At 42.4% G+C, this 20,444-nt stretch overlaps 1 protein-coding gene across 1 annotated transcript; it reads left to right on the top strand.

Moving 5' to 3' along the window:
- The first annotated feature begins 1,080 nt into the window (after positions 1 to 1,080).
- On the top strand, positions 1,081 to 19,860 carry frmd4bb (FERM domain containing 4Bb). Its single transcript, XM_029506472.1, has 23 exons — positions 1,081 to 1,142; positions 8,903 to 8,968; positions 9,579 to 9,673; positions 9,810 to 9,902; positions 10,168 to 10,252; positions 10,625 to 10,681; positions 10,786 to 10,808; positions 11,200 to 11,283; positions 11,504 to 11,569; positions 11,857 to 11,914; positions 11,997 to 12,083; positions 13,632 to 13,708; positions 13,865 to 14,003; positions 14,096 to 14,237; positions 14,390 to 14,523; positions 14,714 to 14,830; positions 15,065 to 15,293; positions 15,378 to 15,431; positions 15,555 to 15,702; positions 15,916 to 16,083; positions 16,292 to 17,076; positions 17,586 to 17,724; positions 18,958 to 19,860. The coding sequence occupies exons 2-23, from the start codon at positions 8,903 to 8,905 to the stop codon at positions 18,992 to 18,994; spliced, it is 2,883 nt and encodes a 960-aa protein (XP_029362332.1). The 5' UTR covers positions 1,081 to 1,142; the 3' UTR covers positions 18,995 to 19,860.
- The last annotated feature ends 584 nt before the right edge of the window (positions 19,861 to 20,444 follow it).

The raw sequence follows: 20,444 nt of genomic DNA, 5'->3' as shown, positions 1-20,444 counted from the left end.
CAGCACATACTGTGCATTAAACAATAGATGTATGAATTATCACTGTGCACCAAATCCTGCATTCGGACAGGCCACAGAAGACAAACCTGTTCGGAGATAATCTCCTGTTAATTCACCTAATGCCATAAAAGATGACAACATGATCTAATTTATAGCTCTTAAAACACTGAGGAACATATTTTTTTTTCCTCCTTTGGATGTATCCACAGTTATATAATATCGTAATGTCACCTAATATTCAAGTGTAATGTTACGCTTCCTCAACCAAAAACTGCTACAAAACCAAACCAACAAAGTCATACAGACTGCAGTTCTTCATCGCCCAAGTGGGAACTAACTTGTTCAACAATAAATGATTGTTATTCTGATCAAAATCATGGAAATCCAGAGACATAATGCAAATGGATGGAGCTGCACGACGTCATGTTGTAAATGTCTGATTTTCTGGTGTAACAGGAAACATTTGCTGAGTAGGCTCCGCAGCCCAATTTACTATGGGCCCTCGCGACAAGGGTAACGGTTGTCATGGTAACAAGTGATGAGAATCCCAATACTAATAATCAGCTGATGCAAAACTGATTACGAGCACAGCCTCCACAAATTGGGTAACCTGTTGGGGCTTAATGTGAGGACGATGAAGGGAATTCTTTTGAATGTGCTGATGCTAAAAACGAGGCGTTTTAAACGGAAGTGAAGGATGCAGCAGCGCTCACAGCCTTCAGGCCATCACTTCATTATTATAAGGGGGGGGGGGGGGGTCAGTGTGAGCCACGCCGGCCGGCAGCTGCTGGATGAGATGGAGGGGAGGGATGGAGGGAGGGAGGAGGGGAGGAGGGGAGGGCTTGTTCAGATAATAGCCGGCGGCTGAAGGCGTGGTGAGTGTGGCTGAATACGAGGCGAAGTGAGCGCGCTACAGTCCGCGAGGCTACCGGAGGATGAGCGCGGAAACCGGCTGCTCTGCAACCCTCCGCACCCCTCCCCGGCCCGGACAGACCCACAGAGAGAGCTGAACCGGGGGCCGGGGTTTGGTTAGGAAGAGGGTGGTTGTGTTGGGGGGGGGGGGGGGGGAGAGAGAGAAAGCTCACTATGCAGGGGAGGATCTACCTTATCAGAGCCTAAAGCGGGATATAAGGAGTGCGAAGGTAAGGCCGTGTGTGGATGGATGTGATGGAGCAGGTTGTGATTGTGAGCACATGTGATCCAGAGAGAGACAGAGAGAGAGAGAGAGAGCATCAATGAAAAATTACAACAGCATTGGGTTTGTCGGCCGGCTCAGTCAAACAAGGTGGAGTGTGTCTTTTTTTTTTTTTTTTTTTTTGTTGTTGTTGGCCACATCAGTTCATTCATGGGGCTCAGGTGGAAACCACCCATGTACAGTACTGAGAGCTACTGTAGCACATTCATTGTTCTCACTGCATAGTGGCAACTGGCCCTGAGGTGGGCAAGTCTCATTTTAGGCGACTGTGGACAATACTGCTGGTTGTAGTGGATAAGGAAAAAATGTTTGTGATGGCAATGTGAGCTGTGTGTCTAAGTGAAAAAAGTAGCCTGCTATATATTGCTGTTGGACAGAGCCGAATGATAAATCATTCAGTAGCCTATAGCTGCTTTAGGATGTGTGACTTGGTGAATATTAAAAATGCCGGATGAATCATCATTTTGCCCTCTCACAGCCTGGTGAATGGCGCCTGCGTTGCTTATCACCAGACAATTTATTGCTTTTGTGCATTATTAGCATTTTCTATAATTGTATGTGGCTTGGGAATGGCTGTGCTGACATTTGGTGACCACAGTCAAGCGTATCCAGTCAGAAATGACAAGGACGCTGTATTAGTTGTCGTAGTTAAGGTGCACGCAGGCCAAAGTATGCTCTTTGTTGCTGCCTCATTAAGCTTGTCCATTATCTCCCTTAAATTTACTGTACTGGCATGTCTTGGATCAATTTTTACTCTGGAGAAAAAAAAAACAAGCACAGGGCTGGGCTGACATTGACCTCCTGATGTTATCACACGAGCTGAAGGAAGAGAGGCACATCTGGGTGTATTTAAAGCATCAGAGGCTGTAAACAGGAATAACTGCAGTGGTGGTTGTCACTGAACGACACACGTGTCCAGCCTGAAACTTTGCCGCTCTTCCTCTTTGTGGGAGAGGATGTCCTGTGTCATTTATCACCATGAAGGGGTCTTTGAAGCACCGTTTCTGGATTTTAAACCTTTCAAGCAGAAGCTGAAAATATCTGAGCAGCGAGTGCGAGAGTCTCATAAGACCGAGATGCTCCTGATTCTATTTGAAGCTGCTGAGAAATGTCTCAGCACTCAGTTGGCAAACTTTCATTTAGGAATCAAAGCTCGCTGAGACTTTGTGAGAAATGTGCTAAAGACGGAGAGGAAAAGATCTATTTTTGGATGGGAAAGTAATTTTATCTTCATACACATAGCACAGAAAATCCAATAAATCCAATCTATATCATAAATTGAAAGCTCTTATCAGTATCACTTGAGTGAAATTGGTTTGTGAGCATTCAGGGTCAGAGGTCTTAATCATCGGCTGGTGTCCTGAAGATCCAGACAGCTTTCACAATGTTGTGTTCTGTCACTTCAAAACAGGCACCATTGTCACTGTATGATGGTTTTTTTCAGGGAATGCAGACACTAAAGAGTCTTCTACTTCTCAGTGCAATTCGTGCAGTTTGGTCATGATCCACTCTCGCCTCAGCGCCTCGTGCCCAAGCGCTGCAGAAAGTCACTGCAGTTCTTTCTTGTAATGAAACTCTGCAGTTTGTGATAGCAGGACTGTCAGCGGGGACAGCTGTGAAAGCCTCAGAATGGGGGCAAGTGGTGGCAAAGCTCTCAAAATTAGAAGAGCTTACTTCTTCTAGAATGGCCTGTGTGTTTTAAACCGGTTCTGTGTTGAGCCTGCAGATATAAAATCTGGACTGAGGTGCTGCATTTAGGCATTTTGGGGCTTTTAAAATATCTGTAACCTGAATATGTGGATCTTTAAAATCAATAACTGTTGCAGAGTTTTACCTCCAGATCAATCATCAAACCATTACACACGAGTACCGTGGACATATTTCTAAAATGTAAAGACCAGCGCGATCATTACTTGGTTCAGTCTGAAGGGTTTTTGCTCCACCGGGAAGGCGACAGTGTCCAGCTGTCCGTCCATCTGACACGTTGTGTTCATAAAGCTGTATGAACCAATTCTGGTTGCTGATCGTTTCATCGACCTGCTGACCGTTACTGCGGTGTGACCGTCTGGCCACAAATTCCTCTTTTACACTAGATACTTCAAATTATAATAACTGCCCTACTAACATTTACTATGGGAGGACGCTTACCCAAATGACGCGTCCACTTTTGAAAATCAATGAATCAGCTTTTCACAAGAGCTATCCTCAGACCGGAGTATATACTTTGCGATCAAGACGAGAATAGCATAATAGGGGTAATAGGCCTCTCCACTTTCCACTAGTGCCAATGTCAGTATAAACTTTACACTCACAGCCCGGGGCTTTAGTCCTTGGAAAATATTTAGCATATATCTCAAATTAGACAAGAACAAAAAAAAAAAGAAGCTCTTTTTGAAGCAAATATTAGCTTCAAGCCTGATTTCGATACAATCCAATTCAGTTGTTGTGTTTAAAAGAGGATTGTGATGAAATATTTCCGCCATGCTGTATCAGTGTGGCTTTGGGGAAAGAACTATTGATCTCTCTGTTGATCGAGTTGTGCATCACAAGTCCTGGTCCGAACAGAATAACATATTCTATCATACAGAACTTTAGAGAAACTTGTTTGGTCATGTGAAAGTTTGTTTGCACGGGATTTAATGCACTTCAAGTCATATTTGAAAATTCATGATAAAAAATGTAGGAGTTCTCTTTGGGTATGTAGTTTTTCTCCTTTTTAACACAGTCACATGTCCCAAGGTCAGCTCTTACCGCTGCAGCTTTAAGCAGCTGTGGAGAAAACTTTAAATGGGAATAGATTCTATCACATATCACAACATTATCTCAAACAAATCAAACAAAGCTGATTTCGCCACTACCCATGAAATATTGTGATTGGCCACATCTTGTTAGTCGCATTTAAAAAAAACAAAAACAAATCTATCACATTGTCCGACTGTCTTTGCAAACGTCCTTTTCACTGGGGGGAATAGGAATTTGTACTGCATGATGACATCATTCCTATAAATCACTGCCCTGTGTTGCAGCTCGCTTTTGTTGTATCAAAGACCTACTGCGTTCTAAAATCAAAAATTAATATTTCTTCCAGGTTCTAATGTGTCCATAATATCCTGAGCCTCATTGCGTTCATCATTTTCCCGGATATAACGAATGGCCTGGCTGGCGCTCATTGGGAGATGATGGTAGACAGATACCTTTTGACCGCTGACAACATGAGTCATGATGAGATATCAGATGAGGAGATAATCCCGTCCTGCATCCTCCAGGCTGCTGCGTCTGAAACCAGCTGTCTTCTCTGTCTGTGATTGGACCGCTCTGTTTCGTGTTACCTTTAAGCCTTAATGTGGGCCAATTATTTCTGAACTGCTAATACATTTACAAATGAAGCATCCTGTCAGTTAGATCTCTCTAGGAGAACTAAGACAGGTATAATGAGACCAAAACTGGGAAGTATTGTTATGTTTCTTGATCACTTGTCATGCATTTGTGCCGATCTGCGAAATCATTCTCCCGTGAAACCGTTAGACTTACAGAAAAAAGGAAGAAAAACACAATGCAGCGCGACCACAGACACTCTCATCGTTGCATTGTTCATTCTTCTTTCTTTTACCTACATTACCCACAATGCACATGTTGGAGATTTGGGGCAGTTATGTTAGTGGTGGCTTATGTCGGACTTCAGAGGTCTTGCAAGATCGCTTCATTCTAATGCCACCCCCTTCGATTTTTCTTCGAGTTGTAGTCTTTGGCCCTAAGAGACACTGACCAAGATGACATCACAAGATGACATCACTAAAGGCCCATAAAGACTTTAGAGAACTTGTTTTTACGGCGTCCAATATAAAGGTTGTTTTTAATGGGCAGATTCAGGAATTGCTGGGATTGCTGATATGTTCATCTCGTCTGCAATTTTTCTTGTTACTGTTCTGTTTTGTCTCGTGCACACCATTCAAATGCAAATAGATAGGGATGAAGCTGGATTTATTCCTGTAGAGTCTTTTATCACTTCCCTAAACAGTTGAATATAGGGAAAATTCTCACGTTTTTAGGGAAAAAAGTATATTTTTTTATGACTTTCTGAAAGCTTTTGAGGATTCAGATCGCCATTGAAATCAGAGCCAGATTAAAGTCTTACAGTCTAACAGGCGGCCTTGCTGCTGCTGCTTGTCATTCTAGTTTTAATATGTTGTGTTAACATACATACATGCCGTCATCACCGAGACCCACAGAGAGACTTTGATGGGCAACCGCGGCGGAGTTTGTCTTTGACTGTGTCGCTCTGTCGTTACCTGCTGGTATCGGATACCAAAGGTCAGATACAGATCAGGTACAACAGAAAAATTGGATCTGCTCATTGTATTTCATTTGAGCATCACAGAGGAACTGTAAAAGCTCCTGAGCTCAAAACACAGAACTGTTGGTTTCCCTTTATCGTCAGAGTGTGGTGGATGTCACATCCCGTTAGGTTGTCTCTTTGTAGCCGCTGGAACTTCCAGGAAGATTTTGTTTTAATTTCTCCTCTTGCCTTTGTCTTTCCTAGAAAAATCGAGACTATTTTAAAACAATGTGCACATATTCCCACAAAGGGGGAAATAGTTTGACATTGATATTTCTATCCTAATTGAGACTAGTACGAGTTCTGTATTTTTTGTTTCTTCAGAGGAGCATGTAAGCACGGAGCCAGAACTAACTGACTTGTGTGTGATACCAGCTTTCATCAATAATGCATGAAAATGGGAAACTGAGATAAGACAGGCTGCAGTCTGGACATGACATTTAACCAGCGTGACGCATTAAACACTGACAGACGGTTTCCTCAAGAGGCAGAGAAATTCTCCTGTGAGGTTATTGTCCGTGTTTCAAGCTTGATCTGGCATTATCTGTCCCTTTTAATGAGCTATGTTAAAGTAAGCATTGGCTGTTACGTTTTAATCGTCTGCTCTCCATCAGTGGGACTTGCATGTCTGCGTTGACAGGTTACGTCTTATTCTAAAGGACGTGGTTGTTCTTTGTTTCTCTCTGAGTGAGGCCACATCTGCAACCACAACCAAACCTGCGCTAAGATATATCACTGTATTGTATACATAACAAGCTGTCTATATGCCAACGTCAGGCTCCAGACTGGAGCCAAACCTGCACCCTGCGGTGCAGCATTCAACCAGTGCCTGTCCAGTCTCTGGAGAGACCAACACAAAGACTGACAGCCCTTTCTTCTCCTCCCTCTGTCTTTTTTTTTTTAACATTAAAATTCAATTTCTTTCTAAACCCCACAGGGTCCAAGGTTGGTCCTTTATTGAAGCTGAATAGGTTGTCAAATGAAGGTTAAAATAACAAGTTTGCATTAATATGCATTTGTAATTATGTATATATCAGTTGTCACTTTTTTTAGTTCTTGATGAGAGTCTCTCCTCGATGTCACCACTGAGACGCTGCGGGGTTAGTCAGGGTTGCAGGTCTCTTTGCTCAGATATAAATAGAAGTTCTCGTAGTGATTATAGCTCTCAGATGATTAATGGTGTGGATTCCTAAAAATCACATCTCCTCTTTCCACTCATTTCATCTATATTGCATAAGTACGAGCTCTCCTGGCTGAATTAGGCTCGCGTCTGCTAAGTTAATACGTGCTGATGAAAATCTCTCGGTGGTGCATGCTTGTTTAAGTGGCCATTTTCTCTATATCAACTTCTTACCCCTGTAGAAAAATAATAGTAGTCCCTGCACCCCCTAGTGGTCAGGGCTTTCACTGTACATGTGTGACCTCGCCACGCTACAGTCATGTCTAAACTGAGCTCTGATCAGTGTAATAATACTCTCAATTTATTGGATCTATTGAACGTTCACATTTAATTTAGATCATGGAGAAAAAAGCAAACGTTATGGCTGTGGCAAAAAGAAAGAGGCGGCACGCTCATTGAAATCATACAGATGCAGCTGTGATTTATAAGCGTGACAGGCCGTGCTCACTGCCTTTTAGGAAGCAGGGCAATGTGCTCAATCATTTATTACTGCAGCGTGAGAAAGTCATTAATGAGCGGTGGAGAATGTGTGAAGTCAAGTGTCTTTGAGTCAACTCTGTCACTTTAGTGGGAATCTCGCCTGCATCTATAATCGAATAACATCACTTAGTTGAAGTTTACAGGAAGAGGAGGTAGGAGAAACCTGATATCCAGATCCAGAGCCATTCAGCCACAGAACAGCAGCACACTGGTGAAATGAGGGCAAAGTAAATTAAACTGTATTAGTGGACATTACAGAGATGCTTAACCTTGTTATATTAACCCTTTGTGTTTCTTCTCTGACCCATATGTTCATATTAACGAGCCGTAAAACCCAAACTGTGGTCAGGAGCGTGACCCAGTCTGCCCTCATTAAGCCAGTAGCTGATTTCTAGCAAAGTAGACGCTCTCTATAAGCCGTCACCGCTCGCAGCAAAAGCCTGGCTGCTCAGTCAGTCAGTAACCTGGATGGAAGTCGCTGGTTAGTCTTGATTTGGTTGTTGCTGCTCAGTTGGAGTTATCAGTTTCACAGTGTGGATCCAAGAGGAGACTCCGTTACACGATGAAGTCTGGTCAAGGATGCATCCACACCTGCACTCTCCCCGGAGAGGTTTACCAGGTACAGCAGCTGCTCAGCTCACCCCTCAGTGTACTCAGCCTCATTCTGTCAGACGAGCAGGCCGATGGATCAGTTTGGTTCGGTGGTGTGGTTTGTGTTTGTCAGATGGGTTAACCTCAATGTGTCACTTCTGCTGGCCATTTGATTTGTCAAGTAAATGATGCTATCAGTGTCTCCCTGAAGGCCTGCTTGACGCGGACGTCACAAAAAGCAGGGCTTGAGTGGTTAAAAATGATATCACACAAGCAAACAAACATAATTTCCTTCTTAACGCGTGGGCACAAGTACTGGAGAGTTGGATTTAATGGAGGCAGACTGTACTCAGAATCTGATATGAGGCTGTGGTTTACTGCTGTAAACAGTTGCTGGTTAGATGGTGCCTGTGCACAAATGCTTCATTATTCAGGGTGTAACACATTTTTTCAGTGTGGGAAATGTATTTATTTTTGAAAAACCTGAAACAAACTAACTCCACTGTAGAGTACATATTAAAATTAAAATAGTTTTACACATTCCTTCCATGAAAGAGCTTAATCTTAATTTTAAATTCAAATGGCAATCCACTTTTAGAACCTCAGAATTGTGCTGAAGTTCTCAGTTGCATTCCACCGCTGGGTATTTGTTTAATCACAGCCAGGAAAGGCTGAGAGACTGAAAGAGTAAAAGTAAAACGTGAAAAGTCTGAAATGGGAGAAATCCCTCCCGTGGTTGCTAAGGACACAAATCCTTTAAACAATGGTTTATTTGTCATTAACAACGTCAATGTTGTTTTGTTTTTGTTTTTTTCTTTTCTTTTTTCATGAAAAGGATCACTGTGTTTAACACCAAGGCCTCTGCACAGCTTGACTGCTCATAGTAAATATGGTTGACTGTATAAAAAAAGAATAATAATAAAAATCTAGCCAGACGTTTTCTCAACTCTCTTTTTTTTTTTCTTTTTTTCCATGTTATATCTGGATATTGTCTTGTTTTGACTCTTCACACATTGCCATAATGTGTTACAACATTACTTACACAAGCGCCTTATGTCATTGTCCCTTGTGACAAAGTGTGTCGCAGGTCTTGACCTTCCTCTTTTCTTTCCCCCTGCAGATGACTGAGGGCAGATTGTGCCAAGTGCAGTTGCTGGATGACAGGAAGCTGGAGCTGCTGGTTCAGGTATCAAGGGTCCTGGCTTAACGTGGCTAAAATTACTGTTTTTACACTAACATTGACTGTGTGTTGTTTGTGGTGATGAATCAGTTACCTAATAATCAGCTAACTCGGCGGCACACAGCAACCTGACAAAGTAAGCTAGTAAATTGCCGGTTAAGAATTGATTGAAGAAATAATTTCCTTCTATAGTTGATGGAGACCAAATCAGAGTTAAAAGAAGGGAGATGTGAACTTAGTAGAATTTCATATTAATGCTGTATTCCCTGCTTGTTTCATCTGTGCCGATGTGACCCAGAATATTTTATTTTGAGATCACATTCCCTCAGAATGTACGATTGGACATCAGGTTAACTTGCTGAGTATGAATCGGCACAGCCAGATAACCACCTGAGTGTGTGCGCTGTTTAAAGTGCAAATCCAGTCCAGTTCTGCCCTCGAGTGAATTTCTCATTTTGACTTCTCTTTGGAAGCAACAGACGGCAACTTTTTTCAAGCAGCATTATGATAAAAATAGGCAACATATGAAGAAGTTTGAATCGTCTACCTGCAGATGTCTTCCAGATATTTCTGATTCCAGCCAGGATAGAATTTGAACCTAAATCTTCCTTTGCAGCCCAAGCTGCTGTCGTATGAGCTCCTCGACTTGGTGTCCTCCCACTTTAACCTCAAGGAGAAAGAATTCTTCGGACTCGCATTTTTTGACGACAAGTACGTCTATGGATCTATTTATTTTCACACTGATCTGAATATTTGCAGATGTCCATGTGTCATTGTGTGTGTGGGTGTCTGCACAGATGTGTACGAAAAGCATTTTTCTCACACGTCAGCCTGTTTGCTATTGCAGTGGTCAGCGCAAGTGGTTGCAGATGGACCGCAGAGTTCTCGATCATGACTTTTCAAAGAAGCCCGGGCCCATTGCCCTAAACTTCCTGGTCAGGTAATAATTCCCCTCCTCATGCACGGCGCGAGCTCTCCACCAGGGAGTGCTGAGTTTGTTACCATATCTAGTGGCTGTTCAGGGTAGTTTCTGTGACAATATATTTCTATTCTGATTGCATTGAACGTAAACATCAGTATGTCCTCGTGGTTTAGGCCTTTTCACTGAGGAGAAAATTGCAGCACGCACAGCAAAAACAAAATGGCAAGTTGTCTCGGTGTAAATCTGAATTTGTTGTGTATACATTTGCTTTAATCCGTCTCAGGTTCTATGTAGAAAACATAACCCAGCTGAAGGACATCATAACGGTGGAGTTATTTTTCCTGAACGCAAAATCAGCCGTCTACAATGTAAGTGTTGCTCTTGGTTTTTTTCTTTTCTGTGGTTTTGACGCCATGAGAAAACAAACCTGCTCTGCTGTAGACAGCTCCCTGATGATTCACTGTCTCTGGACCCTCGCAGCACCTCAGCTCAGCGCACAGTGGCTGCAGGGCGCAGTTTTCTCACTCTGCCTGTTTGAATGTGAAGCAGACAAGCTGAGAAAGTATATATATATATATATACATATATTAAAAAAAAAGAAACAAGAGTTCTTTTCAGAGGCTATTGTGGGGCGGTGTAGAGCAGATTCTGTTTTTGGATATAGAGCGCTTTCTCCACATGGATCTCATTTTCTGCATCCTATTTATTTTATTTCCCTGCTGGTCTGTTATGTCTCTCAGGGGATTATTGAAGTGGAAAGTGAAAACGTCTTCAAATTAGCTGCTAATGCTTTGCAGGTTAGTGCTTTTAATAGACACACACAATAATTGCTACATCTAAAAGCATATAATCTAATAAAATGCGCTTTTTTTTTTCTTCTTCTTTTTTTTTTTATCACCAGGAAGCTAAAGGAGACTACACAAGGTAAGACCACATTATAAGCTGGGTAAGAAGTATTTAACAGTAGTTAAATAGCAAGCTGTTTGCCGAGACATTCAATAGGTTACTTGTTCCAGTGCAGACAACAGAAATCAATAGCTGTGTTATGTGGGGCTTGCCGGAGAGTGTGAGCAGCTTGCACAAGGCAACTAATGAATCTCATAGTGCTGACAGACGCAAAGTACCAGAGCAGAGACACCTTCACACTGCAGAGAGCAGCTGTTTGCTGTAGTTAACAGAAGCCTTTTAATATGATATACCAGTAGTGTTCTGACAAAATACTGCAGGTCTCTGTGCTTCAGCCGCCACCTGCCTTTGACTGGCGATTTGGAAACGAGTCCAAGTGTAGCAGGACATTAAAATACTTGTGTTTCAGTGATGAAAACACGAGAGCTGAGTTGAAGAAGCTTCCAACGCTCCCGACCAAAGTACTGAAGGAACACCCATCTCTTGCATATTGGTATGTTTATAGGACACAGTCATTTGAAATCTCAGATCCCTTCATCAGTTTATTATCTGAAAAAATAGTGAGTCCATGCTTCTTCTTTTTAAACAATCTTATCTATAGCTTTACTGTATTTTCAGTTAGAAGCTTGTACGCTTGTCAGTTACCAAGAGAAAGACTTCATCTGGTAATAAACATCAATTTAGAAAGTAACCGTGTTTTCTTCATGTTGCAGTGAGGACCGAGTAATTGATTATTATAAACAGCTGAAGGGGCTCTCGCGTGGACAAGCAATTGTGCAGTGAGTATTTATTTTTTCATTTTTTTGGGTGATTGGACAATGAAAGCTCTTAAACTTTAACTTCATTAATCTTCATCTCCACCTCCATCAATACAACCTTCTCTGTCTGGCATTCCCTTTATTCACATCTGATAGAAATCAATAGCTCCCGCTGATTCTCTGCACAGATATTAAATTTCCTGGGCATATTTTCACACTTCCAAGCCAAGCCACATGTTGATGTTGAAAAAGCAGCCTGTGGTTTTGATAAAAAAAAAAAAATAAAAAAAATCTGATTTTTGTTCCAGGTATTTAACTTTAGTGGAGTCCTTGCCCACGTATGGCGTGCACTATTATGAAGTAAAGGTAGGTCCTCCGCTGTGATTAATGGGAAATGACAGCTCCTGGAGCTCAGTCAGCCACGTATGCTGTTGCTTTTGCCTCACAGGATAAACAAGGAATCCCGTGGTGGCTTGGGATCAGCTACAAGGGCATCGGCCAGTACGACCTGCAGGACAAGTTAAAACCTCGCAAGGTAAACGTTTCCCGCAGCTTTGCTCTCTTAAAATGGTCGCTGCTGTCTCTCAGCCTCGCTTAATCCGACTGTGGCCATGATAGCACAGGGCACGGGGAAAAGGTTTGCTGCTGTTGCACATAACGTGTTGATTCACCGGCTCTTGTTCATGCATCATCTGCTTCACTCCAGCAAAGGCTGGGCTCCGGCTGGAACAGACGAGGCCAGACTTGAAAAGCTGTCAGTCTAAAGAGGTCTGGAGAGGTCCAGCACTTTACCTTAATCACAGTGATGGGTTCTGTTCATTGACAGTCATACAGTCAGTATGAAACCTGCTTTTCTCGTTCCACTGCCGTTGTTTTAACTGGCGAATTTGTATGAGAAACACCCGCGTGAGTGACCTGTAAACTATGCTGCCTGTGGAAGCAGCGCAGTGCGGCGCAGCTCTGTTATTAAAATAAGGGGTGAAAGTTTAGACTAAGTCACATTAATTTACTGGCAGCCTTCGTGTTAAGTCCTGACACACGCTCGACATGGTGCAATCCGTTTTTGTCTGCCAAATTTCACAATTTGTGCAAGCGAGCCAGCTGGGAGAGGAGAGGATAGGAGAGGAAGGAGTTGGTGATGTCAAAGGGAAAAGGGGGATGGATTTGGGCGTCACCCTGCATGTTCTGAGAATACCTGAGGAGACAAGTTGGGAGCTGACAAGAGACAGAATAAATTGAGTTTTTGTGTTGACAGTGAAGCCAGAGAGGATTTAATAACGTACTTTTGGCACGTTAGACACATCTGTTCCTCTGGTAAGACTGGATACTACACTATTTTATCAGGTTAACTGAGCTCAGACTGCAGATAAGCTAAACTTTGGTTCTCTATGTGTTGTTGTTTTTATTTATTTATTTTTTAGACCATTTACTAATTTGCATGTTGAATAAAACATCTGTTAAATGATTGTTTTTAAACTGGGCTTTTTTCTTTGTCACATTCACACTAGATAACTGGATGCGATACAAAAATATGCCTCACAGCATCCATGTGTAATTAAATTTTCATTTTTTTTTAATGCACTGAACGCCGTGTCTCATTCGGATCTTGTCCAGACATACACTGAGTCATTTGCCCAAACAGACTGTTCATATCTGGCTGTTGTCAGCGAGCACCTGGGTGTTGTGGGACATAATGAGCCGTGGAAGGTGCTGTACACTGCGATGAGTCTTTGTGTAATGTCACCTTGTGGTATTCTTCTCTCTTTAACACCTGCATTAATGCAGACTTGGCATGCCTCGCGGCCTAGACTGTAATGACAGAGCATGTTACACAATGGCGCTCTTTAATGACTGAGGTTGAAACACACCAGCCAGAACACCTGCAGAACTTTGTAAATAGATCATTTTAACAATAATGAGATTGTCAATGAGTTCAGGAATGATAAATGATTACTCACCCGGGACTCAAGACGCATTTTAAATCGCATTATTTTCTGCCATTGCGTCACCTTTTAACTGCGAATGGAGGACGTTGTGAACTACCTGGCGTTTCATCTAACTCCCCGTTGTTATTGCTTCACAGCTGTACCAGTGGAAACAGCTGGAAAACTTGTACTTCCGAGAAAAGAAATTTGCAGTAGAAGTTAATGATCCACACAGGTGGGTAACGTCTTAAACTAAGTATTTGTACAAGTCGACTGTTCTGTTGTTTTTTTCAGCCCCCATCTTTTCCAACGTGATCTCATGCCACTCTAACTGAGATATAAGTTATAGTAAAACCCAGATGTATTTTTTGGGGCGTGTTCCCTGCAACAGGAGAGCAGTGACCAAGCGCACCTTCGGGCAGACAGGTTTACTCATCCACACGTGGTATGCCAGTCATTCTCTGATCAAAACCATTTGGGTCATGGCCATTAGCCAGCACCAGTTCTACTTGGACAGAAAGCAAAGCAAAGTGAGTGTCAGCCATCAGTCACCGCTCATTATTTTTGACGTTGAGGTGTGTCGATCTGTCTGTTCATCTCGTCTTAAACAATGTTCTTTTAGGCTAAATTAGGAACAGCAAGGAGTTTGGAGGAAATTGCGATAGATCTCACAGAGCACGGCGGAGCAAGAATGAACAGATTGGGAGACGCAGGCCCGAAGAATAACTTAATAACAGCCAGCAATGGGAGTCTCGTATCCACAGGTTGGTTCTCATTTCAGTTCAGATGACATTATTTCATACACATGTTCGCGTGTCTCTGACTGTGCTGTGAGTTAATATTGTGAAAATGTGACTGCCGAGGAGTAACATTGATGAGATTTTTGGAAGTGAGGATATAAAATGCTGTTTTGAAGGTTCTGCGGACTCTGAAATGAGTGAGGAGCAGAAGAAAGAGAAACTGTCTGAGCTGAGGAAGAAGGAGCAGGAGATTCAAGATATTTTGGCCAAGAAAACAAAAGAGCTGAAAAAGATTTGCATGAGAGAGGCGGTAAGAAATGATTTTGTGTTGCATTTGCTTTGAGTTGGTACTATTGTACGGCTCTTTTTTTTTTTTGTAAAAAACTGCTCCACTCCCTTTATTAAAGCGTCTCTTGCTTCGTGGCCAGCAGATTAATAGTTTGTACCATTACCTTCAGCTCATTTCATTGTAAAAGCGGACTGATTTGTTTTGTTTTCAGGAGCTTACGGGAAAACTGCCAAAGGAGTATCCTCTGTCTTCAGGTGAAAGACCTCCACAGGTCAGACGGCGAGTTGGGACTGCTTTTAAGTTGGACGACCTGTTCCCTTATAATGAGGTCTGTATTTAACAGTGCATTTAGATGAAAAAATTATTATTATTTTTTTTGTATTTGTGTAAAACAGTTTATTCTTTCTAATAGGATTTGTTCACAGTGAGAAATTGTATGCAGACCCGCTCTCTTAATTTTTTTAATTGTATTTAGCATTAGTACAGAAATCAAACGATGATGATTGTTCTTCCTGGTATCTCATTGGTATCTCTATGGACTTGCTGCTTGTGCTCCGTGCAGGACCCTTTCCTTCGGAACCTGGAGAGCAGATTTGCCCTGCAGCAAAAGATTGTGGAGGCGGCAAAAAAACTAGCAAATGAGCCAGAATTGTGCAAAACAGTCAAGAAAAAGAGGAGACGGAACTGTTTGGATGCCATGCACAAACTCCAGCAGATAGAGGATGAGATGAACCAGTACAGAATCAAGAAGGGGAAAAAGCCCACGCAGCGGGCCTCAGTGATCATCGCAGGTATGGTGCAAGATGAACCGTGTTACTGCATTAATCATTTCGCTACATACAGCACAAACATGGAGACGTTTTCTCTCTCGCCAGATGAACTCGTCCGTTCAGACTGCAGCTCGCTGTCTAGTCTGCCACTGGACGACGGTGAGTCAGACATCACACGCTCTGGTGTATTCAATTCCTCCGATCTGCTGTGACAATGATTAAGGTGGCTATAGAAAGAGAGAGTTTCGGAAATGTTTCACTGTGTTTTGCTTTTGCGCTCAGATGACTCAGACAGCGTCAGTCAGAGGCCACGGTCGCGTTCAGTTCAAGTCTCCCCTCAGCTCAGTCCGATGCGATCGCTGGGGGCAGAATATGATCTGGATAGACAGGGCTCTCCGAGGGAGAATCACAACAACAAGAACCAATGCAGGTGGGGGAACCGATTTTTGTGAGGTCTAAACGGGATACATAATTTGTTTTATTTGAAGTGTACGCTTTCTTGGAATGAAGTGATGATATCATATTTTGGCACAGTCCATAATATTTGTCGTATCATGTTTGCATCCCCATTCCTTTCTTTGAATCTCATATCCTCCTTTTTTCTTTTTTTTTTTTTTCCTCTCCCAATGCCACACCCTTTTAGATTAGCATTTGAAGGTCAGGAGGCTTCCCACTACTACCAAAATCCAAGAGAGGTCTCCTCTACCCACAGTAGTCCCTATAAAACCCTTCCCAGACCTCCTAGAGATCCACGCAGCATGCCTCCCACCCCGGTCATGACACGCAATGCCTACAGCAGCAGCCAGCTCAGGTGTGCTCTCGTCTCCTCTCCTGTGCACTAACAACCCCACAAGCTTTCCTTTTCCTCAACACTAACTTCACTGCAGCCCAGTCCCTGCTTCTACCCAACCTTTAACCAAACCTCGAACCCACATGTACTTAATCCAGAAATGCCATCCTATACTATAACTTCGTTTTGTTTGTTTAAGAAATAGTTAAAAGTCGTGTCCCATCTCCAGGTCGGAGGGATCTTCTCATTGCTTCAGACATCGCAGTGGAAGTCTGGAGTCGCAGCCTCGACTAAGAAAAGACGGCGACTCGGAGAAGCCGGCGTTTATCTTGTCACAAACCCATCGCAGCAACAGCACAGAGGTGTTAGAGGACTGCTCCTCCTATACCAGTCAGTCCAGTCTGGACTACTGTGGCGCAGCCAACTCCCACTACAGCACGCTAGACTCCCGCACCTCAACCATGCATCGCCTCCACAGAAAGGTGGAAGTGTACGGAAATACCGGCAGTATGCCCAACTTGGTCCAGCACCACTCTGGTTGCAGTTATTCATGTGATACCTCGGCACACTATGCACCCGGCGCCTACTACGTCACCGACTACCCCTGCTCGGACATGGAGCCTTACGCTAACGGTGCCTACGTGTATGAAAATGAAGTAGAAGGCCATTACAACGTAAACCCTTCCTACCAGATGAATGGGTATCACGGACACGACAGATTCAGGCACTACAGCAGCGACCGGGCAGATAGTCTTTCCCAGAATCCCTACGCGACAATGAGGCCACCGCGGAACAGAGAGGGCCCCAAAAATGAGCACTTAGCTAAGAACATGCATAAGGCCCTGGTGGCGGAGCATCTGAGAGGCTGGTATCACCGAAGTAGAGGCCACAGGGACGGAGGGAGGGGGATGCTGGCTGGATATGACTTCGACAACGGCTCCCAGTTCAGCTTGGGCTACCAGACCATGCCAGCGGCCTTCAGCCACTCCAGCAGAACCACCTCCTTTTCCTCAGGTGAGACAAAGAAACGCTTCTAGTTATTATATTATTGTTCCCAGATTCCCAAATTTTCTGTCTTTCTTGTGCCTTCTTCCTCCTTGCCTTAACAAGGTGCTCACATACGCAGGCTGCTTTATTTATGTGTGTTTCAGTGGTGGCTTTTTTTTTATTTTTTTTATTTTTTTTATAGTCGGCTTGTGCCTCTCATGTATTAAATTTACATTCAGTTCATTCAAGCTGTAAGTTATATATATAAAAAAGAAACGTTTAAGCCGAGAATGAAACATTCATAAAATTCTTTCTCATTTTGTGTGACGCAAAAATAATACATATGCATATTTTGTATAAACATATGAAATTAATTTGGTTTTGAGCAACACAACTGAAGGCGAATTCTAACTTATATACTGCCATATCATGTGATGGGCCAGCAGTAATTAGAAGTCAAATTTGTGTTTCCAATGGCAATAACTCCAACAGTAGCTGTGTACCTGAGTGTGCTTTTGCTTCTGTCTTGTTCGCAGTCTCCTCGGCAGAAAGCACGGGCAACTGGCGCAATCAGCTGGCAGTGGGCCTGACAGACTATGATACACCCGTCACACCTCAGTACCCTCACCCTGGAGCGCACTCTTCTCCGTACAACCGCAGTCCCACACACAGCCGGTGAGTGCTGCGTTCTCTGCCGATTCAAAGAGAGGTTTTTCAGAGTTTTCAGGTAAAACGCTGCTTGCTGTGTTAAGGACTGAGATCAGCGCTCAGCGACAGGTACAGATGTCAGCGTCACATGCCTGATGCAGTTCACAGCTTTGGTTTTGTGTGCTCCTTCGCCTCTGGATCAAAGGTCGCATTGTAGGAAACAGCTTGTTATTTTGTGACCTGAAATGACATGGCTCATAAAATGTAAATGTAACCATGAGGATCTGCTCTCTTTCTTCCCTCCCTCCCTCCTCCTGACTTCTGATTGATGCTCATGTGTGCAGATTTTCTCCGGAAAACAAAGTGTCTGACACAATGCCTAAAAATTCTGAGTCAGTTGAGGTGGTTGGCGCTGTGGCCACTAGTACAGATGAACCATCAGACAACCATTCTAGCTCTTAAGGGTGAGACCAAACACAAACAGGCTGCTTTGTGTTGTGTTGCCAGTCATCTCCATCCTCATCTGTTCTTTATAGATTACAGAATCAAATCATCCACATTTTTATGGTTTGCTGTTTCTTTTTTTTTTTTTTTCCCCTTCAGGCACGCCATCTTTGTGTTTTATCAAAGATATTCAGGATCTTAATGATCCTGATCCTAACTGACATCAAAGCAACGACATACCTGAGAGTGTTTGTCATATTATTATAATACCGGGCTTGATATTAATGCTCAACTGAACTCTAGCAGGCTAGCATACTAACGTCTGTCAGGTCTATTTCTTTAATTATGTTAGCATACCAACATTTGCTCAGGAATGTCATTGGTTTGGCGGGTATTTAAAACAAACATACAAAAGAAGTGAAGTTTTTACTTCATGATAGTGAAAGTGAGAGAATCATCAGTTATTAAATCAGCATTAATTGCTTTGTAATATTTCAAAGTAATGGTTTATCTTGTGGAGAAGATAAAAAAAAAACATCTTGGTAATTCGTTCATTAGCTGTTGAGATGTTTCAGTAAGCTCTAACGTGCCAGATTTAAAGCTGCACTGCTGGTGTGGCTAAAAAAGAGAACATTTCCATTTGGTCCATGATGCTCAAACCCTGTTTTACATCTGTACTAAGTGATGTGGAGTCTTTGGTTCACTGTATTTTCATTTCCACATCTCTGTTTTATCATCGGTTTCAGTCATGCTGTCCTTGGTCAAACAGTCCAAATGCAGAACATGTGACATATTTCTGTGTTGCCTCTTGGACAGATTTCACCAGGACGGAAGCTACATGAGCATCCATTGAAGAGGACCAAACCAAACTCTGGCACCAATGAAGCCATGGCCAGCAGCACATGAAGGAGATGAAGTTAAAACACAGGCTGTACACGAACCACAACTCCAACGTCAGGCGGTGGCAAGTGGCAGAGTGTAGGCGTACGCTGTCCGAGTAACCTCTGAACACAGTGACGACACTCTTGAATGACTTTCCCATGTGCCTTGGATTGGATGGATTGTACAGGCAGATGAGAATGTGTCAGAAAACTTTAAGATGTTGCACAACCACACTGGATCCAAACGATGTTGTGTATTAAAGATGAAAACAGAGGCAACTTGTTTTTACCAAACCCGACTCCATGTATTTTAACGGGAACTAGCTATTGCCTTATACAAAACAGTAGATTATAGAATAAAATGATTTTCATCAATTTCATCTCAACAAAACATGATTAAAAAAAACACCATAAATACATCATTGAAATTAAAAACGAAGCTTGAAATGTGACAATGTTCATGTGACTTGACAAGAATTGATTTGATCGTCATTAGAGCAGACTGTGTTTTTGATGCATTTCCAGTTCTTACTTTATTTGAACTTTAAATCAGAATGTATTATGTCAATATGGTTTAAAAAAAAAAAAACTAAGCAAAAAAACATTTGTCCTCGTTGGTGCCGTATTGTGTTTTTAAATGCATGGTGAGAACATTGATCTTTTTGATAACTTCTTTTTATATTAACAAAGACCACTGCCGTAAAAACCATATTCATGTCTCGTTATTTGTTTTCTCAACTATTTGTACAGTTAGTGGGTAGTTACATGTTGTTAGATGTCGTCATATAATATTTTCCACTGGCAACACTGATGTGAATAAATACATGCGTGACACACAGCCAGTCATTGTCACTTTCTTTGAGAGGCTTGTGTGGATGGTAAACAACCAGTCCGGGTTCTGCTATTTATTAAGCGAGCACATCTTAGAGGAATAGATCCATATTTTGGCAAACTTTATACTTTCTTTCTCTCTAGAGTTAGTCGAAAGGGTAGAAATCTGTCCATGAAATATTAGGTTAGAGCCAACTGGTGAGGTCTAATCAGGGAAACGGTCTGGATTTGCAGATTTATTGAAATTTTGCCCAACCAGGAAATAAAATCACAAATATGTAAATTACTGGTGAGCTTTTATGATACTGCTGTGTAGATTTTTTCATTAGTTTACGGAGCCAACCTCGGCATTTGGATGATTCAACTTTAATGTCAAACAATTCTATAAAAATGTTCTATCTGTTATATAAATAAAACTTGCACGTTGAGGGTGTTGTCTTAAAGAAATTCTTACAGGCTACATCGCTTTGAGTAATGATCTAAAATGTCAGACAGAAGAGGCGTCTTCTTTCAGACTGTTGGTATCTATTACCCTGAAGGCAAAATCATCTCCAGCTCCTGTGTTTGTTGTGCAGCACTTCAGAGGTTGTG

Source organism: Echeneis naucrates, chromosome 7, assembly GCF_900963305.1.
Source record: "Echeneis naucrates chromosome 7, fEcheNa1.1, whole genome shotgun sequence".
NCBI classification, from domain to species: domain Eukaryota; kingdom Metazoa; phylum Chordata; class Actinopteri; order Carangiformes; family Echeneidae; genus Echeneis; species Echeneis naucrates.
This window is presented reverse-complemented; position numbering and strand designations above follow the sequence as displayed.